At 41.9% G+C, this 25158-nt stretch overlaps 1 protein-coding gene across 4 annotated transcripts in view; it reads right to left on the bottom strand.

Moving 5' to 3' along the window:
- The window catches only part of cav1 (caveolin 1), a 39874-nt gene extending 16185 nt beyond the window's left edge, over positions 1-23689 (bottom strand). Inside the window, exons 1-3 of one of the 4 annotated variants that reach the window (XM_052030769.1) lie at positions 23229-23635; positions 21831-22002; positions 7747-9685 (exon numbers count right to left, since the gene is read on the bottom strand). In XM_052030769.1, coding sequence (XP_051886729.1) covers positions 9345-9685; positions 21831-22002; positions 23229-23258 — 543 coding nt within the window. In that variant the 5' untranslated portion in view covers positions 23259-23635 and the 3' untranslated portion in view covers positions 7747-9344. Of the gene's footprint in view, positions 1-7746; positions 9686-16194; positions 16300-21830; positions 22003-23228 lie in introns of those variants that run through there. The other 3 variants (XM_052030768.1, XM_052030766.1, XM_052030767.1) reach the window with 3 other exon arrangements.
- Positions 23690-25158: the final 1469 nt, after the last annotated feature.

Genomic DNA, 25158 nt, shown 5'->3' with positions numbered 1-25158 from the left:
TATATTCTGAATTGAAAACCCAAATTTGAATGTACCAGATTGGACCTGCTAGTGCAGTGCTAAAAGTGTGAACTCCCAGGAAGGGAAAGAAATTTGTGCTCAGTAAACACAAGAATAGAAAGAACAAAGTAATCTGGGAGAACTGGTTAGTATTCTTTAAACATTTAAATTGAATTGAACAATTGTGAACTACAAGAATAGTTGGAAAAATTGCAGGGAATAGCGTAGGATTGGAGGGGAAGGGAGGCGAGAGGAGGCGAGAGAGTCCCAACTAATCCACATCCCAAAAACAGAAAGATTGTTCTGAGCTTTGAATAATTAAAAAGATCAGGCCATTATCTGCAGTGCTATTTTTAACAATAAAAGGGAGTGGGGGATCTCTTTCCTCCCGCTGGCTATGTGAAAGAAATGTTGGCAGCTTTAGAGCAGTTTTCCGATGACTCATACCCACAAGAGAGGCCACGACTCTAGTGGGGTTACTAGTGATTTTCAGTTTGCTGACAAAGTGCTCAAGATTGCAACTGCTTCATACTACAGCTTCTATGTGGTTGGTGCGCTGGAGATGAAATACTGGTGTCTCTCAGCCACCGACAGCTGTCACTACAGCAGAGTTACCAGCGATTTTCAGCTTGCTGACAAAGTGCTCTAGATTGCAACTGCTTCATGCTAGAGCATCCATGTGGTTAGTGAGTTAGAGCCGCAATATTGGTATCTCTGCACCACTGAGTTTCTGTGTTGGTTGCTTTTTAATGTGATTTTGCACTCTTCATAGGCAGCTGTATCCATCAGCCATCTTGATTTAAACTGGACATTTTAAGATTGAGAGTGAGAGGTAGAATAAATTATTATTCTTCCTGGATACTGCCAGTTCTACTGGGGCTAGTGGAAAGACCGTTGTAATGACAGATTCAGGGTTCACTAGTGAGGTCATATACTTGCATCATGAACTGATCACAGTTGAGTCTTGTCCTGATTTATCTGGTGATTTCCTGTTGCAAAGTGACATGTGTTGCCTGAGCATGAAAGAATGCTGAATGCCTAAAGTGCAGTGGCTTCCAGGAAACCATTCCACAGTGTGGGAAAATGACACTGTTACGTCTCCCCTGAGATTTGGATTACAATGAAAAAAGACATTTGAAATACTACTAAAACCGATAACAGAAACATTTGACAGCAACAGCTTACATTGAATGGAGTCACATAACTATGTATTAAGACAGGTGACCAAAGGCTTATTGAATGTAATCCTTCAATAAGAATATTCAGTATGAATATGCAAAGTGTTACATTTTGGTTGTAAAAATGAGAAGAAGCATCGAGAGGGCGCCATTCTAAAAGGGGTACAAGAATAAAGATATCTGCGGGTATAAGTTCATAGTTGTTGAAAGTGGCAAGGTAGATTGAGAAATTGTTTAAAAAAGGTAGATAGAACTCTGATATTATAAGGTGAGCAATATACAAGAAGAAATTTTTCTAAAACCCTGGTATGACCACAATTACAGAATCGTCCTCAATTCTAGACACTACACCATAGGAAATATGCAAAGGTTTTAGAGAGGGTGCAGAAGACATTTACTAAAATGATTTCAGGGATGAGGTACTTTAGTTATATAGAACGACAACTGAAGCTGGGCTCATTCTCCATGGAACAGCAGGAGTTAAGAGGGGTATTTAAAACCATCTAGGGTACAGACAATGTAAATAGTAAGATCATGCTCCTATTGGTGGAAAGGTCAAGAACCAAGGGACTAGCAAAATAAGCAAAAGTGAAGCAGAAAATCCTTTCTTAATGTAGCACATGGTTAGGATCTGAAATGCACTGCTCAGGCTAGTTGTGGGGGCAGTTGTATTTTAGCCTTCAAAAGGGAATGAGGAAAGTAAGTGAAAGGGAAGAACTTGTAGAAAGATTGTGAGAGGGTGTGCACTGGGACTAACTGAATTGCTTGTACAGATGCGATGGGCCACTCTTACCCTGCATATTCCACCCCCATTAGCTCCCCGCACTCCGCCCCCCATTCTCCAGCTACTGACGAATCGCTCACTCCTGGAATGAGGTCACTCTTTGACTGTCAGTCACCCTCCACCACCTGCCACCCCCCCCCCCCCCCAACCATTATCCCTTCCTGCAGCTGCAGAGCTTGCAGTTTAGCACAGATCCCACCGATGTTTCCCTCAGGGAAATCTCTCAAGTTCTCCAGCTGGCTGCCCACTGCTGCCTTTGGCTTCGAAGTTCATCAATCACCATTTTAAATACAAATGGTCCATGAGCCTCCTTTAGGATAGACTGATAGGGGTCCCCAAACTGCAACCCACTTCAGTGATGATAACAACCCACTTGGCGAACGACCCATATATTTCCATGCTATGTCTCTCTATGATCCTAAAAAGAACAAAGCTCCACATGCTGCTTAACAATGTACCTTGACTTTAACTTCCCTCTTCCATAGTATTTCAAAGATTTCCATTTTCCACACCCCTGCCCTGATGTTCTGTCTGAGATAGTAAATTTAGTGCCCAATTGTGGGGAGCTTTGTGCAAGGCATTCCCAAAATCTTTGAAACTAAGCTGAACTATTCAAACATATTTTACTTAGGCTACTTAATGGGGTTGGCAATAAAGGAAAAATAAAATCATCTCAGCAGCTGCATAGATTCAAATTAGGTCTCAGAGCTGCCAAACTAATTTTCATTAGACCATTGTTGCAGTAGATTATATTAGCATGATCCAAACACTAGCAAGAAGGCACTATACTATACAGCAATCTGCATTATCATATACAATTAAATTCACCACAAGTAGATTTTGATGACTTAACTATTTGCATTGTGTGAAAGATACCAAAACACTTCATCCGAGAATATAATTATTTGATTTTTCAATATTTGCTTTTCAGGGGAATAGTTTCTGACAACTTACATTTCATTCAAATTACAAATGAATGCAGTTAGCGTAATGAAAGTGATTGAACCCTCGATCATTTGAGAAATAAACGCAAATTATTATTCACTGAACTTGACAGCACTGAAACAGGCTATACAGGCCACTTGAAATAAAAACAGAAAATGCTTGAAATACTCAACAGATCAGGCAGCATCTTTGGAGGGAGAAACACAGTTAGTATTTTCAGGGCTATGACCTTTCATTGGATGCATCCACTGATGCTGAAGAGGTATTCACCTAGTTCCTTTCCCCACGGCTTTTTGTTTCTCTCTTATTATCAAATAGTTACATACCCGTGCCATTAGATACTTTAAATCAGCACTAAAAGAATGAATCAACCAATAGTTTCAGCATGTGGCTACTGAGTGCAATAATAATTGTTCTTACTTGTATTATCTTAACCCCTCAATATTTTTCAGCTCTGCAACATAAGAGGAGGTGTTGCTGGTCCTTGCATCAGTGAAGTTCCATTTTACCAGAGACAAAGGCCTGGGACAATAAAAGATGGGGAGGATCTCTGTTGCAGGTTCCCACCTGTTATGTTATATATATTCTGGTGTTTTTGGGACGGAGGAAGGGTTGCAGGGGGAGGTTGTTAGTGGCCTTGGCGAGTGCAGTGTTGTTTTAGAGGTGGACCTAATGCCACACAATCCAAAGTAACCACTCAGTGAGCACTGCACCACAGGGACTCTGAAACATCATGACCCAGTGGTCTATTCCCAAATCCTCTGGTTTGGCACTGAAGTTTAAGCAGACTGGAAATATTAAAAATAACACTAGCCAAGAAGTCCTTGGTTCCTAAATTCATTTTTGGCCAAAGATGGGCACAAAATACTTGGTGCACGAGTAAGTGCATCAGTTGAAAATAGGCACAGGGAGCACCCTAACTTAATGTAAACTTAGTGAGCTTCCTTTTAGTTATATCGACCATTTAGCCCATTGAGTCCATGCCTGCTCCCAGGGGTGCAATCCCATTAGTCCCATTCTCCTGCTCCTAATCACCTTTGACTCTTGCAACTTATACTTTCTTAAACATGCCCAGAAACTCCCTTTTGATTCTGCTAACCATTAACCTTCATTAATGGGTTATCCTACAGTAGCAAATTAACCTACCTGTACATCATGGTGAGAGGGGAGGAAACTAAATCATCCACATTAAAACCCATGGGATCACAGAGGGAAAGTCCAATCTCTGAACAGACAGCACCCAAGGCCAGGATCGAACCCAGGTCCCTGGAGCTGTGAGGCAGCAGCACTAACTACAGTGCTGTTCATGATCATCTCATTTATCATTGAACTGATATCATCCCTTCACACATGCTGTATGACAAGGGGCTGCTTGGCCCTGGTACTAACTGCCAGCTCTTGCCTCTTCTATTCAATGCCTGAACTTCCAGATCAGAAAAAGAGAAGACATCCAGAAAATCCAGCATTTCTCAGACGTGAACCCAGCACCCAGCATCTCAGAATCTGGTGATGCAGAGGCCAAAGAACTGGGAAAGTACCAGACACAGAGGCAGGATGCTGGTAGAGTGTGATCTTGTATTTGAGCAACACTGCACAGAGTAGAGCTGAAGGTGGCCTTAGTGAGGCTACAGTTCTTAGCTGACTGAGTGCCAGAGCTCTGTCATTGCCTCCCTTGATTGCCAGACACACCCGGGATGTGGTACCTTTATAAATTTGGCAGAGGAACTCCAGGCGTCCTCCTCCATGGGGGGGAGACTCCCTTTGTTCTTCGTCTCCCAGCAGCATGCACTACCCTTTGCTGCCCTCCTTGCTGTGTTGCCCCCCCTCCCCCCCCCCCCCGAACTCATGTCACATCCCCACCCGCAGACCCATGTTCCAACAGGATTGGGCCAACGGAAGCTTCAAAAGGATGCTCAACCTCCTAGAGATCTCTGTCTGATATCAGTTCAGTTTTGATTTCAGTTCTAGGTTTTGGCCAAAAAATATGAGGAGGATGTGAGGAAATTCTTTTCTTAACAGTGAGTAGTTAATGACCTGGAACTCACTGTCAATTGATTCTGTTCGAAACAGAATCAATTAGAGCTTGCAGAAGGGGACTGGATAGCTACCTGGGGAAATAATTAGCAGGGACAGGGAATGGGTTGACAGGATTGCTCCAGATGTCACAGGGGAAATATTTCACATGTGTCCACGGTATGATGCTCTGACCAGTGTCTTGAAGTGGATGAGCTCACCTGGTCCTGCAGCCATTGCCTGGAGCAGCCCTGTTACAGAGACAACGCCTCCTGAATGAGCATAAAAATGAGGTGTTGCTTTTATTGGACTGTGAGGAAAAGTCCAGCATATTGGTGTCTTTTGTTGAAGTGGTAGACAAACACACCAGCATGTCAGCAGAGACATTCTCTGATAAAGTCCACACACAGTCTGAATGGAGGTGAGTGTCACTTTAAAAGGCACCTCTGGAGCCTGTTTCCCGTCTGCTAAAGCAATGACTTCCTGACCCAATAGGTTATGACTCAATCTGTGCACTAATGTAGCAACTGTTTTCCTGAGATATGAGATTTTCCCGTTAAAATCACAGGTGTATGTTTTGCAGGTGGCCACAGTACACTCTGAAAAGCTTAGCATTGTATTATCTGGTCAGGCAAAGGCTGTTGCATGGTTATGTACGTTATTGCTGTACCTATTCTATATGTGAAAAATTGGTGTGTCATCATGAAACTTAAATTGCCTTCTACAAATAGCCTGACGTGGTTGCACCTAGTTTTTATGATGGTCCACAGGTGTAGTTTTCATACCTGGGTGCAGCCAAGCCATGAGGGCCAGTGACAAGAGTAGTGGCAACCCTCTGGGATTAGAATCATAGAATCACACAGCATGGAAACAGACCCTTTGGCCCAGCGAGTCCATGCTAACCATCAATAAGCCCCTTACACTTATCCTATATTTATTCCCTCCACATTCCCATCAACTCTCCGCAGATTCTACCACTCAGCTACACACTAAGGGTAATTTACAGTGGCCAATTAACCTACTAATCTACATGTCTTTGGGATGTGAGAGGAAACCAGGGCACCTGGAAGAAACCCATATGGTCACGGGGAGAATGATTGAACTCTGCACAGACAGCACCAGAGGTCAGGATTGAAGTCAGGTCATGGAGTCATACAGCGTAGAAATAGGCCCTTTGGTCCACTGAGTCTGTGCTGACTATCACTCACCCTGTTCCACTAATCTCCCTAATCTTCCATCTCCCCTAGGTTCTACTATTCACCTTCACACTAGGGGCAATTTACAGTGGCCAATTAATCTACCAACCCGAATGTCTTTGGGATGTGGGAGGAAATCAGAGCCCTTGGGAGAAACCCATAAGGTCACAGGGAGAGAATGTTCAAACTCCACACAGACATTACCTATAGTCAGGATTGAACCTGAGTTGCCAACGATGTGAGGCCACATTGCTAGATTGTCCAGGAGCCTCCAGGAACTCAGGATTTATTTCCCATTTCAGCAGTGCACAGAAATCAAATTATGGGGGCATTAAAAATGTGTGAATTTTATTCTCTTTATTTGACACAGTTTAGCTTATTGACAATGAGGAAAGTGATTCTTTGACAGGACTCATCCAATCAGGTAATGAAGATCTATTCACCTTCCAATTGGCTGAAGTGTGGTGGGACTCGACACGGATGGACAGGCTGTTTTATCAATGATGGGAATGTGTTAGGTGTTTAGCAGTTGGAGGGCACTCACTGAAACTCCTCAAATGGCTTCAACCAGAGTTGATAAACTCAACTTTAAGGTATTGGTAATAGCAACATAAATTGCATGTGGGGCTGGAATATTTACATTCAAAATATTTGATTAATTTAAAGGAAATTTATTAGGTGTTCAGCTAGCTAGTTTTTTTGGACTTTGTTCTGTGATGCAAAATGTTGTATTTAGAATGGTAGCTGTTTTTTAACACCATTCCTGATGATTTTTAGGAGGTATGCATCTCCCAGACAAGCAACTGCCATTGGCAAACAAGAAATGTCTGTTCCAAGCTATTTACCTTTACATACAATTCATTGACTTACATTGGCCCTGAAGCTTGTTTAATATTTGTTTTAATACTGTTAAGTATGTTATATATTTCAATGTACTTCAGCTGTGCAATGACACGGCGGAAAAAAGAGCAACACATGAGAGGCATAGATAGGGTAGACAGTCAGAATCATTTTCCCAGGGTAGAAATGTCAAACACCGGAGGACATGCATTTCAGGGGAGAGGAGGAAAGTTTAAAGGAGATGTACGGGACAAGTTTTTTTTTACACACAGAGTGGTAAGTGTTTGGAAATAGGCTGCCGGGGTAGTGGTGGATACAATGACATCAGAATTAATTATCAGTTGTTTAAATTATTCAAGTACCTCTGACAAAGGGCATTTCTTGGCACATTCATATAAATTATGTCATTCTTATTTTAACATTTAGAAGAAAATAATGTTGAATGATATTCCACAACTACTTAAAATTTATTGCTGAGGGGGTGAGGAACTGGGAGAACTGGGCATCAAAACAACTGCATTACTTAAGGACACTTTAAGTTTGTGACCTGAATTATTGTGCTGTAGACAATAAAAATGCTCTAGTTGCAAATCTGAGGAATATATAATTGTATTGATGACTATATACTGCAAACGAAGGCATTTGGCTAATGTTAGTATGCAAATTCCAGCCATTAACCCCAAGAGTTATGTTCAAGTTATCTCTTCATGGTAATGAATAAAGTAGTACCTAAAATGAATTATTAAGATGACAATTACATTAAAGAATATAACACAAACCCACTGGCAACTTGTGTAAACACTTGATTCTTTATTTTTTCAAATTGTTTCAGCTCTTACATGCTAACATACTTTAAATGCTTGAACATCTTCTGCAACAGCAAGCTTTAACATCACTTGGAAGAAATTGACCATAGGTTCAAATAATTTGCAATACAATTAAAAGTGGTAGTAAAAAATTAAAGCTAAATTTTATATACTTTATGGTTAATAAGTGATATGAATGCATCTGTATAAAATAGCTTCTGCAAAAATCTAAAAATCTGTTTCTTTTTTTTATTTTGTTGGTGACTTAAATCTATATTTTAACTATATACACAACCCTTAAAAAGAACTTTCCATCAGTGATTCTTTAAAACAGCAGTTGTAGCAATTCCTTTAACCTTCCGTTACACATATATAAAGTGGCAATAGAACTTGGCATGGAAGAATATCAAGGCTCTCAATGTGTTTTATGTTTAAAGAAGGTGGAGAATGTAGCACACAGCTAGTTGTCCATTGGTGCCTCTGCCCATCAGAATGCTTCAGTAGCATGTTATGATTCTGGCTTTCGATCTCTGCTGCAATTGTCTAAGCAGGAAAATTCTGGATATTAGCTCCTTTGGGTTGCATATTTTATAAAGCTAGTCGATATGTTGCAATGCACAATGTGGAAAATCTGAGTTACATTCAGCAATTTAACGTGGCTATCTTACAGTGCAGTAAGTACTTTCATTTCACACAATTTCTCAAATGTTGCAAGCACTAAATACACAGCAACATTATTTTGCCATTGTCCTCCTGATGTTCTGGTGCATGTTAGAGAGTTTAATACCAGACATGCACAAGGTTCACAAAATATTTAAATGCTTACCAAAGAAAAAAATAAAAAGAACATTGCATTTTTTAGACAGTGGTGAGAGAAGGAGTCAATCCTCTTGGCATCAAGACACAACATAACTCACACACAGCTATTTAGTTTCCCACTGTGATTAACTATTTAACAAACACTTAAGTGGTGTCAGTCAAGGCTCTTCCAGACCAACATTCCATATGTGTAAATTATATTTAAATTTTAATGTTTCTATAAATCCTGATAATCTCAGGTGAGATTAAACAAAAATGCAATTTATTTGTTGCATAGCATTTTCAAAAATGGTATGATTATAATTTCACTGCAAAATAATTCATATCTCACAGCAGATCTCTACTTTTTAAATAGTATTAGGATTCTATGCTCAGTGTTTAATCCTTTATCCTTACCTTCCTGGTAAGTACAGTACTGTGAACCAGTCTCTGGTTTTATGGGAAACGACAGAATGAAATAGCAGGAGGGCTAAATTGCTAAAGAAAGGCATGACTCATTTGTTTACAAAAACCTGTCATATGGTGTTTAACAGTAAAGGAATGTAGGTGTTCAGCTTAGATCAGTGTTAAAATGCAGAGTACCATAAAAGGATAACAGAACACGCCAGGGATAAGTAATTAAAGAGCATGCAACCATTTTTTTTCCTATATCAGTGCTATTAGTAAAGGCACCAACATGTTTCTGTGATAAAGAAACTGAGCTTCCATTTGGCAGGAAGCGATATGATAAATTGACCAATCACTTCTTTCAGTATTTTCCTGTTTACACTTCTTTCTGCATCGATACCCGAATGTTGCCGAACATTTTTCCCAAGGCTTCATAGAAAGGGTCACAGAAGGTGTGAATGCAGATAGAATAGACTCTGCTGATACATTGGATCTCGATCATGTAGCTCTTAACGCAAGGCACCACTGCCCAAATGTGGATGAATGATAAGACTGCAAAGTAAATTCCCCAAACAATTGCTAAAGGTATCCCGAAGAGCCCCGAGAGAAGACGGTAACACCAGTATTTGGACAGTGTGAAGACAGTAAAGCTGGCCTTCCAAATACCATCGAAGCTGTGGGTTCCCTCCGGTTCAGCAATCACTTCTTCAAATCCACCTATGGCAGGAGAAATACAGAACCATTCCGATTAACTTTTGCGATAAATTCTATTACTTTACACAAATTAAAAATCAAAATGTTTTGGACAAGCATGATGCTGAACAACTTAATCTGCCAAAAGCTCTGTCTGCATAAATTATCAATATGCTGCATTCACCACCTCACCTGGTCTCATTTCCTCATGTGGGTGGAAGAAGAAGCCAGTGTTTCCCAACTCAACTCAGTAGCAACAACTACACTCTCCTCCTGTCCTCATGTTCTTCCCTGTTGTCTTGTATTTTGGCTTCCTCTATTCACCTGTCTTCTGTTGAAAGTTTTTAAGTTTTCATCATCTCTTAATATCTAAGTTTTGCTCTGCTGTTCCAAACTGCTATAACTACATTTCTTCACAAAAAAAAACAATTTCCTTTGGTTATGGTTTTAGCCCTGGGGTTCACTCCATCAAAAATGGGTTGAGAACTCATTGTATTAAGCAGCTATGCAGCAGCAGAGAAAGGAACCTTTCATCTTATCTCCATGACAACCCCACCCCCGTCCTAGCCAAAACAGGCCAAAGTAACTGGTTGAGTCTTTGTGATGGTAATTAGATTTAAGATAAGGTTTCTTTACTAGTCACGTGTACATCGAAATACACAGTGAAATACATCTTTTGCGTTGAGTGTTCTAGGGGGCAGCCCGCAAGTGTCGCCACGCTTCCGGCACCAACATAGCATGCCCACAACTTCCTAACCCGTACATCTTTAGAAAGTGGGAGGAAACCAGAACACCGGGAGGAAACCCACGCAGATATGGGGAGAACGTACAAACTCCTTACAGACAGTGGCTGGAATTGAACCTGGGTTGCTGGCACTGTAATAGCATTACGCTAACCACTACACTTTATGGAAACCATGGAAATGGTTATCCATGCTACATATAAACGCTCACATTATCTGAAGTGCAATGACAGTTCTGTGGTCCAATGCAGCAGATACATTCTACCAAGCACCGATTATTATATTGAGGGAGGATGTGAAAGAACCATACAATTGTTGTTATTTAAAAACTAATACTTGGCACCTCTGCATTTTAGAGGTTAGTAATGAAATATAATATCTGCAAATTGAAACAAAGCCAGATAAACCACGTCTATTATTTTCCACTGAGTACTTAACAGTGAAAGTGCTTTCTGGAGAGGGCCACATAGAAAAACAGGAGCATTCAAGGCATCTGCAAATCAGTTTTGGTATCCAGTAATCAATCAATTTTGCACAGGGGTGGCAGAAACAATCAGGCAGATCATTTCATGATAATGTCCAAGCCCCTGTTTGAGAGCTTGTAACAGTGGTGCTTTGTATTATTGCAATACGTAATCACAGGACAAGCTTATAAATTAACACATAACGGCAGCAAGGAACCTTGAGGTACAAAGATTTATGTATTCATTAAGCCAACTGATATTTAGAATACAAGTACATGTCACAGTTGTACGGCACAGAAAAAAGTCCTCAGCCCACTATGTCCATCGTGACCTTTTTGCACACCTACACTAATCCCATTGACCCACTCTAGGTCCATAACCTTCTATGCCTTGCCTGTTGAAGCGCCTGTCTAAATGTCTCTTAAGCATAATGATTGTATCGGACTCCACCACCTCCTCTGGCAATGAGTTCCAGTTAACAACCACTCTGTCTAAAAAATTGTCCCCTCAAATCTCTGTTAAAACTCCTTCCTCATCTTAAACTTATGCCCTCTTGTCTTTGATACCCCTATCATGGGAAGAACATTCTATCTGCCCTATCTATGTCTCTTATAATTTTAGACACCTCTATCAGGTCACCCCTCAGCCTCCTTCGCTCCAGGGTAAACAAACCCAGCTTATCCAATTTCTCCCCCAAACCAAAGTCCTCCAACCCAGGCAACATCAGGGTGAATATCCTCTGCAATCTTTCCAGCACAATCACATCCTTTCTATAGTGTGGTGACCAGAATTGCACATAAAACTCCATGTGCTGCCTAACCACTGTTTTGTAAAACTGCAACATAATGTCCCAACAATTGGTTTATTATTATTACTGTGGTGATTCTCCTCTGCAATTTCTCCAGCATAATCACATCCTTCCTCAAGTGTGGCAACCAGAATTGCACACAATACCCCAAGCACAGTCTAATTAGTGTTTTGTAAAGTTACAACATAATATCCCAGCTATCATATCCATTTATTATTATTGTCACATGTACTGAAATGCAGTGAAAAACATTTGTTTGTGTGCCATCCAGACAGATCATTCCTACATAAGTTCATCAAGGTAGTAAAAAGGAAAACAGAAGATAGTGTTACACTTACAGAGCAAGTGCAGTGCAGGTAGACAAATAAAGTGCAAGGAACACAATGAGTTAGGTTAGGAGATTAAGAGTTCATCTTTTAGTGTATGAGAGGTCCGTTCAAGAGTCTGATAACAGCCAGGATAGAAACTGTCCTTGAGCCTGGTGGTACGTGCTCTCAAGCTTTTGTATCTTGACCTATGAAGGCAAGCATGCCATACACCTTCTTCACCATCCTGTCTATCAGTGTTGCTATTTTCAGGGAACAATGGACTTAAAGCCCGATGTCCCTCCATTTATCAACATTCCCTAGTGCCCTACCTGTAGGTGTCCTATCCCTATTTGACTTTCCAAAATGCATCACCGCACACTTGTCGTGATTACATTCCATCTGCCAACACTCCGCACAACTTTCCATCTGATCCATATCCTGCTATCCACAACACCACCAACTTTTGTGTCATCCACAAACTTGTTAATCATGTCTCCTACATTCACATCCTATTTGTTAATATATATCTGTTAATGTATGCCTACAGTATACCATTAGTCACAGACTTCCAATCAGAAAAGTGTCCTTCCACTACTACCCTCTGCCTCCTATCAACAAGGTAATTTTGGATTCAATTACCCAACTCACCTTGGATCCCATGTGCCTTAACCTTCTGGACCAGCCTACCACATGGGACCTTTCAAATACCAAATATGAATGACAGTTGACAAAACGAAGACTAACTTGGATGTATTTCTGTCAATAATTTTCCTCAGCTGCCTCTATAAAATCTCATTGGCACTGTGTGCCTTATATGTAACAGTCAAAAGTGCACTGTTTTACTGTATTTTATCTCTCAAGAACAGAACCAGCATTACATTACCAGAAAAGAGAAAACATCAGGCTCTATTAAGAACTGCACTATCCAGTCTGATGATATCCACCTGTGCATATAATTACTAAGGGGACTTGGCCCAATATGGGCAATTTATCCCAGAATAATCTGCGTGCAATAACAAAATACAGTTATCTTGGTACTGTACTTATGTAATCTTCGGACCATATCTTGTGACATCTCTGTATTAAAATTCAAGATGAAGAGTTAAATTACCAGTATTAAATTTTCATATTTAACTTTTTAGGCAATGAGCAGAAACTTCACTTTTGCTTTATTGTAATTAGTCGTTGCTGTTTCTAATACTCCATTTTGTGGTGAACAATATCATGTAATGTTAGGCTGAGACCAAGGTGTGATGATAGTGTTAGAGTGGAGGAGTAGTGCGGTGGCATAGGAGAGACATTATGTTTTACACAGGACCTCACAGCATTTCACAGACATGTCCCAACAGTGCTACACAGAAGTGCTCACATTACCTGACATTGAGCACAGAAGTGCTCACATTACCTGACATTGAGGTCAGATGATACAGATGCACTCCACAAGATTATTACAGTGAGGAAGGATGTGAAAGCACTGTATAAATACAATTATTTCTTTCGCTTTAAAAACTAATACTTGAACCTCAGCATTTCTATGGGTGTTTTTAAAGATTTGTACTATTTGAACATTATAGCAAAGCTACATACACTGTCTATTATTTTCCAGTAATTAGTTAATAGTGAAAATGTTTTCTATATATGGTGGCTTCTAAAATTTACACATATTCTCCATGGTTTAGCTAAAGTAGACAGCAAAGAACTTTCCATCAACAATGAAACCCTAAGAAACATAATCTATATAAAAATGGAAGTACGGGTAGGTCATATGTCCCTTTAACGCTGCTTCACCATTTAAAGTAGTCATGGGTTATCCCCTACCTCAAGACCATGTTTCTGCCCTCTCTCCGTACCATATGACATTTTTTGTACCTAAAAACCTATCTCCTTCTTAAATATATTCAGTGATTTAGCCTCCACAGCTTTCTGTGGCAGAGAATTCCACAAGTTCATCAGTTTCTGAGTGAAGAAATTTTTCCTCATCTCAGTTCAAATAGATTCAGTGAGTCACAGCACAGAAACAGGTCCCTCAGCCCAACTCATTCATGCCAACCAAGTTGCCTACCCGAGCTAGTCCCATTTGCCTGTGTTTAGCCCATACCTCTCCTATCCATGTATCTGTCCCAATATCTTTTAAACATTGTAATTGTACCTGTCTCTATCACTTCCTCTGGCAGCTCGTCCCACATACCCGCCAACCTTTGTGTGAAAACATTACTCCTCAAGTCCCCTTTAAATCTTTCCTCTGTTACCTTAAAGCTGCGTCCTCCAGTTTTAGACTCCCCTACCTGGGAAAAAGACTGTGGCCATTCATCTTATCTATGTCCCCCATGATTTTGTACACCTCTATAAGGTCACCCCTGAGCTTCCTACACTCCGGGGAAAAAAGCTTATCCAGATTCTACATTTATGTTTATTCTGAGAATGTGACCCTTGGTTCTATAAGACCATAAGATATAGGAGCAGAATAAGGCCATCTGGCCCATCGAGTCTGTTCTGCCATTCAATCATGGCTTATTTTATTTTCTCAACCCCATTCTCCCACCTTCTCCCCAATTAAGAACCTATCAATCTCTGTCTTAAATACACTCAATGACTTGACTTCCACAGCCCTCTGTGGCAATGAATTCCACAGATTCACCACCCTCTTGCTAAAGAAATTTCTTCTCATCTCAGTTCTAAAGGAACGTCCCTTTATTCTGAGGCTGTGTCCTCAGATCCTAGTCTCTTTTACTGATGGAGGCACCCTCCGCACGTCCACTCTATCTAGGTCTTTCAATATTCAGTAGGTTTCAGTGAGATCCCCCCCATCCTTCTGAATTCCATCGAGTACAGGCCCAGACCCATCAAATGCTCTTCTACGTTCTAGGTGCCATTCAGCCAGGCGAAATATCCTCTCCACATCCAGCCTGCTGAGCCCTGTTTTTATACATTTTATACTTTTCAATTAGATCCCTCACCTCTACACCAGACATTATCTTTCATTCATTCTTGACAGAGAGAAGCAGACATAGAGATTACAAGGCTCAGTGAAGATTATAGGCTTTCCTCTGGTGGTTGACTGCCATTGAGTACAAGCACATTGCTTGTTAATGCACAAGCCAACTCTACAAGTGCTGAAATTGATAATGGGTTTCACTCCCTTTTAAATCCTGCGGGAGTGTTTCCTACATGTCATGCCATGCTGGTCAGTGCCTGGTATTCATTTGCTCTGCAACAGTCCAACATACCTCATGCATTTGAGTCACCATAATAACTAAAATACTGGGAGATAAGGGCTGTCCAATGACAATATGACTCTCAACCTATGCACAGGCATACAGTGAACACCATAATGCTATTTAAACTGTGATGAAGTGGACTACTGGTTTGAAAATCGATGAATCTACTACTTGAAACACTGCAAGAGCCCTGTAGAGTAGGTGCCTATCCAGTAGAGTGCCTTCCATATCACACAATCTCACCATCATGTGGAGCACAGTCCTTGCCACCAGACGCACAGTAAACAGTGGCAGAACAGAAGGAGGACGAGGAAGCAACCTGGAGCCTCTGCTTCCATCTGTCCTTTCCAACTGCAATCTCTTATCCATGTACCACATTTAACCATTGGTGGTTAGCTAGTACCAACTGTGATGATGTGTCTACAAGAAACAGATAGTGTTATTAATGAGCTTTATGCCATATGCTGGATGGAGGTATGTACAAGCAGTATTTTGGATGGTCAAGTTTATGAGGATGCAAGGTAGGATGGTGGCCACAAGAGCATTGGAATAGTTGGGTCTAGAGACATGGTGATGTTTTCAGAACAAGGGGAGAAAGGGATAGCATTATGGATTTGAAACTTTCTGTGTCTGTGTTCTGAGTAGAGATAAGTTCACTTTGCAGCTTCCAATAATGAATGTGTATTCTTGCTTGCATTTTGACTCACCTAGGGCATCACGAGATACAAGCATTTTACAACAAACATAAAGGTAACAGATAAATGTGGGATTTGCAAATTTTCTATTGATGATTAGATTACTGTTTGATATTAGTAACGTATTTCCTTGCTGAAGAATAATGGGGACAGGAGCAGAAATTAAATGACATATCTATAACCATTGAAGAGATATTGTACCCTGATCCAATTAGATTCAGCTGTGCTCTTATCCATCTATGGATGATGCTACATTATCGGATGCAGAGCCTGGTTTCCAATAGTCTTGGACTCCTTGTCATTGGACCAAGATCTCATGGTAGCATGGTCTCACTGTGTTAAGAGGATTTATGCACATGCTCAGAACTGGAGTGGCAGTAGGTCATCCTTGATCCAGAGGGACTGCAAAAGAAGAAAATGCCTTTTATGGGTGAATAGCTGGCAGTACACACCTGCAGTAAGATGTGTTCATGTGGCTTACAGCAGTACTACATGAGCAAGGGCATGGTGGGGCATATGAATGTTAGGTTTGACTCCTGATTGCTAGAAATTATTATAGGTGAATGACAGGAACACAGTGTCTTGAGTACTATCCAGAGTTAGCAGTGCAGTTGAAATGGTAATTGAAGGCACATATAAGAGGTACAAGTCATTTCTTTTCTGTGCACCCCCTCCACCAAGAGCTTCTGTCCAAGTGTGCTACTGCATCAGAAAAATGAGTCAACCCCACATTGCTATACCTGTGCTTAGTTTTAAGAGCTAACTAATTTAAGTTAGCAGACTTGACAAACATTATATTTGACTTTTCTTCAATGGTCATCCACTTTTAATTTAAAAACTTTCCTAACTTTCCAGTTGGGAAATCCATGTCTTAACAATTACACATAGTAGACATTTTCTAACCCCTCCCTTCATTGTTTTTAGTGATGGTCTTAAGTTCTAATTGCTAATGTAGTGGCCAACAAAATCATTTTTCTTCTGATTTGCCTTTAAGAACCCTTCCAGTTTTGTATACTTGGATAAGACCTTCTCTTCTCAGTTCTAATTAAGAAAGACTAATTTTCTTTATTTCTTGTCATCAGAAGTCACTTGCCACCCATTTCATTTTAGAGAACCTCTTGCAGTTCTGTATGGCACCCAAAATTTTAACCATTTTAACCACCATTTCCTCAAGTGCCAGACACCTCAATTGTAGAAAACTTGGCTTCAGTTCAAATGTTTCTGGATTCAAGTCCAATTCCAGTGATTTCAATTTATCATCGATGCTGAGAGTTCAATGCACTGCTGTCTATTACCTAATATTCCTCAATTAAACTGCTGACTGGATACAGATGTTTAACCCAAGGAAAAGTGTTTGATACCATGTACAAATTCAGTGAAAATGCCTTACACACACTCACATGGTGCAGGTAAATTCCATTTACATGTAAAATTTACTGAACAATCAGCATAACTTAGCAAATATAGAAGAACATACATTTTAATCTGTTTTATCATTTTGGCAACAAATGTATCCAGGTGTTTGAGAATACATCCATGCAAGTCATATAACTATGAGTATTTTCATGTGCCTAGTAACCTTGACTGTTAATCAAGAACTGAATAATATTCAGTAATGTATTAGTTATATTTGAAAGCACAATTAGCTATATATGGCAATAATTGATCTATTGAACGATAATCTTTTAAAGGGTCCATCTGCCTGTTCAACTGGAAACAATTACACATTTATTTATTGTATTGCTGTGTTTTTTCCATTTTTGCTGTCCACAGACCTATGTTATAACAGTGACTATACTTCAAAAGTAACTCATTGTTATCAAATACCTTAGGAATTCTAAAGATGTGAAATGTGTTATATTAATGCAGATTACTCTGCTTATTTTCAATGTATAAAATCTAGCATCTCATATGATTTCCTACTTCTACTTCCTTTGTCTTTATCACTCTCAACACTTATCCAATTGTTACCTCCAAACTGTCCTTCCCTGCATTAATTTTCATGACATCTACCTGCTAGTTCTGGTAATACACTTCCATCCTCTTGAGATTGTACACAACCTTTCAAAGCGAACCAGTCACTTTTTAGATTTACCCATAACAGCAACCCTTTTCATTTTCTATTACTGTGCTTTTGGGTGATCTGCCACGACTTTCTTTCATATTTATCCAGGTTGGTTCTTCTTATTGCAACAGCAATTCATTTTCTAGACAAATATCTTCATTCTTGGATTTTCTCTCCATTAATTTTTTTTGTATCAAGTATGTTGAGATGATAGACATAGTTTCCTTTTCCCTCTCGCCCCTTCCCCCTTTTGACAGCTACTAGTACTTGTTTATTTGCTTGGCATGACCCCTCCATCAAAAAGTCATATGGGAGTCTAGGCCATCATATTGATGTTGCATTAAATCACTGTGCCGTCATTTTATATAATTCGGCTCTCATGTAAATTAACCGTACGTCTGTAAACTCTCAATATTGATTGTACTAGAGTTTCATTAAGAGAACTTGGAATGAGTTTACTTTTCCCTGCAATGTATGATTTTTGCCTGGTTTAGCTGTTGGTATAAGTTTTCCCCTGGCAATAATGCTTCCAGCAAGAACCCGGCAGAACTACCAGCTCAAGGACCATCTGGGTAACAAGAAATAAACTTTCGATTTGCAGGCACTTAAAGATCAAATCGCTCCTCTTCAACATGGTTCAATGAGGCACAATTCCAGCCATGTGCTCAAATGCCATGTAATTCACAGGGTGGGGGAGGAAACAATAAAGCTATTCATTCACTAGGATTATCGCTCAGATAGTCTTTCTGAGCTCTCTTTTGTGGTGGTTGATGCTGAGTACAAAACCGCCCAACTAATGGTGGTTCAATCAAAAGTAAATCCCAAGCCAGTGAGTTTAACAGATCAGGAAGACTGACAATTTTGTTTTGGCCACCAGTTGGCAGTAGCCTGGCCAGAGGTAGGTGGCAGTGCACAAGAAAATGAAAATCCCCAGATCCCAATTAGCATTAAATTGAGCCATGATATGAAACAACACACTGCTTAATGTTGCAGTGTTTGGATTGCAAATAGACACAAAAAAATCAGGCTCACTGTGTTTTGAAGCTTTGTAAGAGTTGTTTAGCTGTGGTTTCAGAAAAAAAATTACCACTGTTACAATGCCACAAGTGTTGATCTAGCATGAAAAAAATGCAAATTTTTTACCTCAATGAACTATTTTACAAAATTAATATTTGCATACAATTTTGAATATGAATTTGTTTTTCCTCCTTAAAAGTAAAATAAATTATTTGGCTGTTGACAACTTTCAAATTATTACCCTTGCAGCTGCTCCAATTTATATAGACATGGTTTTAAAATCAAAGAGGATTGCTTCTATTCAAATTTGGTTACCAACGGATGACAACTTAAAAGCTGTTTTTATCAAAAATAGAAGTATTATCAGTGGACCTTTAAATGAGAACTGTACTTTGACAGAAAAACAGTTGAAAAATAAATACACATTATTAACAACAGGTACATTTGCTTTTTAAGAACATAGCCCCTTGAAAACCATTTATTGTGATCCATAGAAGTAAAGTTGTATTTTGTAGACTTAGTAAAATCTTCCCGTTCACCACTCCAATGCTCATAGAAAATATTACGCAATATGCAATTGTGTATTATCAATGCAACTTTTCCTGTGGTGGTTAATTTCAAAGTGTGAATATCTAATTATGAAACCACTGTCCTCTGAACTAAGGAGGCACGTTTTTCCTTTGCAGGAATGGGATGGTGGAAACTTCAGATTTGAGGCAGCAGAGAAAACGAACCATGTACTTCATGAGTATACCTTCTGTAAATCACCTTTTAATAAAATGCAATAAAGTTACTGTCAGCTCTATGATGTTGATGTTGTCTTGCACCTGTTCATATTGGAATGACACTTTATCAAGGTCACGCTTCCCCTTTAGGGCAACAATTAAATACTAAAATCTATCAAAATATTATTCTATTGTGGATATGACTGACTGGCAAGGTTGTTTTCTACAAATTCTAAGCTTATGGATTTCTTAGCATCAACTACAGCTGAATTTAATTTTAAATAAATCAGTGGTTTAAAGGGAGCTACACACAAAAAACTGGTTGTCAAATACTTTCTCGTTTATGTCAATCAGATGTGTGGGTAATGTAGTAATGGCAAATTAAAAACAGATTCAAGCTGTTTGTTGGTCTCAAAAAAAGTCAATGTGCCGTGTTTAAAATGAAGGATGGTTTTCCTTAAACAAAGTTACCTCCTCCATACTACATCACAGTGCTATTTGTAAAATCAATCCAGTTGATGTGTTAGGTTCTTTTGATAAGAGGCATATGAATCAGAAATAGTTTGGGGGCTGGATTCTCCTGGAGTTGATTCTAATTACACTGAGGTCATTAACCTACTGTATGTTAGAATTTGTACAGAGCCTTGGTGTTGGGGGTGTGCAGTAGAGTGGACTGGGTAGCTGGACACCTTGGACACGGGATCGGGTAGAATGGTGTGGAATGGGCTGGGCAGAGTGGGCCTGGCACTGAGTTAATGGTAGAGTGGATCGGGCAGTGTGGACTTGCTAGTTGGAGTAATGTTGGATTAGTGCCAGGGGAGGAGCCTAGTAGTGTGGGCTTGGTGTTAGTTAGACCATGCATAAGCTGGGGGGGTGGAGAGGGGAAAGGGTGGGTAGAGTAGGTTTGGTGATGGTTGGATTGAGTAGGAAGCTGGGTGCAGTGGGCTCACTGCTGGTCACCACTTGAGTCGGCCAAGGGCAGAACAGAGTGGAGTGAATATGGGGCAGGCGAAGTATTCCAGGCTTTGGCTAGGTGGATTGAGCTCGATGTTGGGTAGAATGGGTGGGGTATTTTCTGCAGGGTGGGCTCAGGTTGGGCTAGGGTATTTGGGGTGTGCTGGGCTGGGCAGGGGACTTGGCGGGTTTCATTGCGGTACTTTGGGCAGGGTGGGCTGAGGCCCAGTGCAATAGGGATGAAGTGGGGCACTTTGGGCAAACCAGGTGGAATGGTGCTGGGCTTGGGCGGGCTATTTTTGGTAGGGGGCAATGAGCACTGGGTGCAGTTGGGCTGGGGTTCAGAGACACATTCTGGGTGGGATGGACTGGGGCCCCAATGGAGGAGGAGGGCTGGGCTCCAACAGGTTATTTAGGCAGGACTGGGTGAGCCAGGTGGCAAGTGTATTGGCTCTAGGTTGGAAGGGCATTTCAAGTAGGGTGGAGTAGGGGTGAGGTTGGCACTAGTTACTTGGGGTAGATGCTTTAGTGGGGTGCAGGGGACAGTGGGACCGGGTTCAGTGGGCTATTTAAGGCGGCTGCTTTGGGCAGTGTGGGTGGGGTGGAGTGCGGCCGGGTTTGTCTGGTTATTTCGGCGGAGTGTGGTGCAGGGAGGAGTATCTGGGGTAGGGCGGGAGAGACTGCAGAGGATTTCGAACCGTGCAGGCTGGCTGCCAGGATTAAGCTGGGGAGGACTCGAGGTATTTCGGGCGGGGATGGTGATCACCCTCCTCTTCCCAACAAGTGCTCACCACATGAACCTTTGAGAACAGAGCGGAGGGAGGGCGTGGGGAGGTGGGGGACGTGAGTGAAGCAACTGCAGACAGCGCTGGTTCTTGTCGGCGCTGGGATCAGCGGGTGTTCACGGATGAGCTGCCGCTCAGCTATTTCCATGTTTATTTCTGCTTCACTGCCCCGTGACGGCTCTTCGACAGGGATCGCCTGGTGACAGCGGATCCCTTCAAATCACCTTCACTGGAGTCACCGAACCGGCGGAGAAAGCAAGACACTCTTTGCAATTGACGCGATTACCATAACATTGAGAGCAGTTCGGACTTCCACTGAAAGTTGTTCCCTCTTTGCATTAGGTTCAGTCTTTGCAAAAGCCCCAACTTTTCTAAATCTTGGCTGGCTCCTTACCTTCACCACATCGTCGTTCAGATGCTTTGGGTCTCTGTTGACCAAGTCGATCTCTTTGGTGTGATAATCGTGCACATATTCCTCTTTCATCTTCTCATCTTCCATTTTATTATTGGGTTTGTAAATATTCCCGTGGTCTCGGATGGGCGACGGATATAAAAGTCCCTGGGAAAGGTGACAAGAATCGCTTTAATCGCAAAGCTCGAGCCGTTCGGATATAACGCGCCGAAGGTGGCCGCCGTCGGATGTCTAAGGAGAACTTTTGGATGCCTGAGCGCATTTATGGGAGAAAGTCGTAGCGCACCACACCCCTGTAAACGGGGCTGGCGGCAGCGGCGTCACTGAGGACCGGGCACCAGGGGGCAGCACAGATCACCGAGTGGCTCCAGCAAACACTGGGAACATCTGCTGGGAAATCTCCCACCAGAGTCCTCAGTGATTCCAGCAAACACTGGGAAATCTCCCATCAGAGTCCTCAGTGATTCCAGCAAACACTGGGAAATTTCCCATCAGAGTTCTCAGTGATTCCAGCAAACACTGGGAAATCTCCCACCAGAGTCCTCAGTGATTCCAGCAAACACTGGGAACATCTGCTGGGAACTCTCCCACCAAAGGCCAGCACAGGACTGCAGCCATCTGCTGGGACATCTGCTGCTGTGGGATACGTTGCGCTGGTCCGGACACCTCATTCCCACCGCTACAGTGTCCATGCTGTGAAACCTCGATTTCAGCAGCCCACTCCCGTCACGACACTATTGATCTGTTGGGAAATCTTCCAGCAGTCTCATTGTTGCGTTCAATACATTCCGAAACAAACTATTGCAGAGGGTTCTTTGAGCCTCCAGATTTTCAGACACTCCAAATGTGCCCCCCTGCCCACACACCAATAGTTCCAGTTTCGAACAAATAAAATCTCCAGAAAGCGTAGGATTAATACACAAGATGTGTTTGGGACTCAAGTTGTTAAAAGGAATGTTTGGAGATTTTCACCTGTGAACCCCCTCGGCAGATTCCTGTATCCTAACAAAGATGATACGTGAATAATTCCTAATTAAAATGCAAACCTGATTAAATTTATGCACTTTCAGGCGATAACTTTAACAACCTCACAGTTTCTGAACTTAGAGAATACAATGCAACGGCGAGCTCTTGGTAGAGGATTTCGTTTCTGAGCTATAGTTAACTGAGTTATTCCGCACTGTGTTCCCACTATCGCCAGATGACCTGCCCGCATTCACCGCCACAGATAAGGCGCACAAGTTTCCTGCCAAACATACGACCAACTCTTGCCGACACTGAGTCGCTTCCCGCGCTCATTGCTTTAGCAGTGGCAAGTTAAACCTGTTCGCTCCAATACCTCTCGCAGTTAAGGCGGGTGCACCCTTTCTTACCTCAAATTCTCCGATCTTCTCACCAGACATAGTTCTCCAAACAACTGGATGTGTTCAGAAAGTCAGGTGGGTTAAAGTAGGATTCTGCGGCAGGAAGGTAATTCTGCAGCAGATAGCGATCGCCGGGTTTGGTGGAAGGCTGCCAGTTACCCTGGGCTGTGAATCTCAGTGCAAACGACGTGCAGTTTCCAGTTACAACGGGAAATGCACATTCATATTCAATGAATCATAGAAAGTATCAGGGCTGCGGGTGTGGGCCAATGGCCGAATCCGCTGCCAAGGGTGTGAGAGGAAGGTAAAATGTACGTGAGGCAAGGCGAGCGACCCACGTTTCGAAGCGAGATGTGTGCGAGAAGCAGGAGGGGATAAACAGGCAGCAAGGGACGGAGTCTGTGAGAGGCGCAGCGCGTCCTGGTGCAGGCAGGCTCAGGAGATAACTGCGGGGAAGTAGTGACCGGCTACTCTGAAGATAGATGGAGGCAAAGGGATGAGTGGACAAGGAACGGTCACCAGAACAGTGACATACATTTCTTATCAAGGAGTGGTGAGGGAGGGGAATGTGTTGGCGTTATTAGGGGCAGACGGTGTGAAGTGAAGGAAAAGTCACCATAGACGAGTTGGGCCTGTCTCCGTGCTGTATATCTCCATGAGTCCGTGGGGTTGTTGGTTATATCAATGACATGACATCACCAGTAAAATAAATCTTTATCTGAATCTATTTTGTCCCTTGGTTTTGTACCGACGTGGTAAGTCGAGTCTATTGCCATGTGCACACGTACGGTGAGGTACAATGAAAAACCTGCTTGCAGCAGCATCACGGGCACACTGGTACAGACAACAAGCAGAATATCGTTTACACATAAATTATACAAGTGAAGAGAGAACTAAAAAGACGGTGCAAAAACAAGACCCGAATGCATAAAAAGACACAGAGGCAAAGTCCATGGGAGTGTAAGAGGTGTTCGTATTGTTCTATTGCTGAGGTAGGGTTAGGGTTGTGCAGTCGGTTCAGGGACCTGCTGGTTGTAGGAAAGTAACATGAGGGATAGGGGAATAAAGGTGTGATGCTCTGATCCAGAATATCCAGAATAAACTGCTCTAGTCATACAGTCAAACTTTCCCCATAGGTAACGGAAGATACCACCCACTCCCACTGATTTACAGGACTTTCTCCACGACTGTAGGCGAGCTGGTTTAATCTTTGCCAACCTCTCCGCTGCCTTTGTCACAGTGGACATGTGCACTCCCAGACAACATTATCTGCAGACACGGACCACCCTGCTCAGCACTGTACTTAACTCCTCAGCCGCCTCTGTGCTGTCGGAGTTTCAAGCTCGGGAGAGTATCTTCATTCCCTGCTGCTAAATCTCGGGGAAAGCATTTCCTTTAGCCTTCCGGCCCCTGCCAACACCCGGTCTCGGGGCCGGATTGTGTTGACTTTTCCTGGCAGTTCTGGTGGGAATAAACGGCGTTCAGCCGTCAATGTTGAGGAGTCCCGGATTTCCGCGGATGTGCCGCGGACGGCGTAAATTCGGGATTTACTGACGAATTGGGGAAGCCTCCAATGCTGGGATTCCCCAATCGCCCCACAGATCCCACTCCGGATCTAACCTGCGCAGCATCCAGGACTCACTGAGTTCCACGGTGATAGTCGGGCAAAGGCAAAGGGGAGGTAGAACGCCTTCATTTCAGAATCAGAATCAGATTTATTATCTGACATATGACGTGATATTTGTTGTTTTGAGGCAGCAGTACAGTGCAAAGACATAAAAACTATAAAATACAAATAAAATAAATCGTGCAAAAGAAGGAATAAGGAGAGAGTGTTCACGGGTTTGCCATCGTTCAGAACTCTGATGGCGAAGGGGAAGGAGCTGTTCCTATATTGCTGAGTTTGGGTCTTTAGGCTCCTGTACCTCCTCCCCGATGG

Source organism: Pristis pectinata, chromosome 15 (genome assembly GCF_009764475.1).
Source record: "Pristis pectinata isolate sPriPec2 chromosome 15, sPriPec2.1.pri, whole genome shotgun sequence".
NCBI classification, from domain to species: domain Eukaryota; kingdom Metazoa; phylum Chordata; class Chondrichthyes; order Rhinopristiformes; family Pristidae; genus Pristis; species Pristis pectinata.
This window is presented reverse-complemented; position numbering and strand designations above follow the sequence as displayed.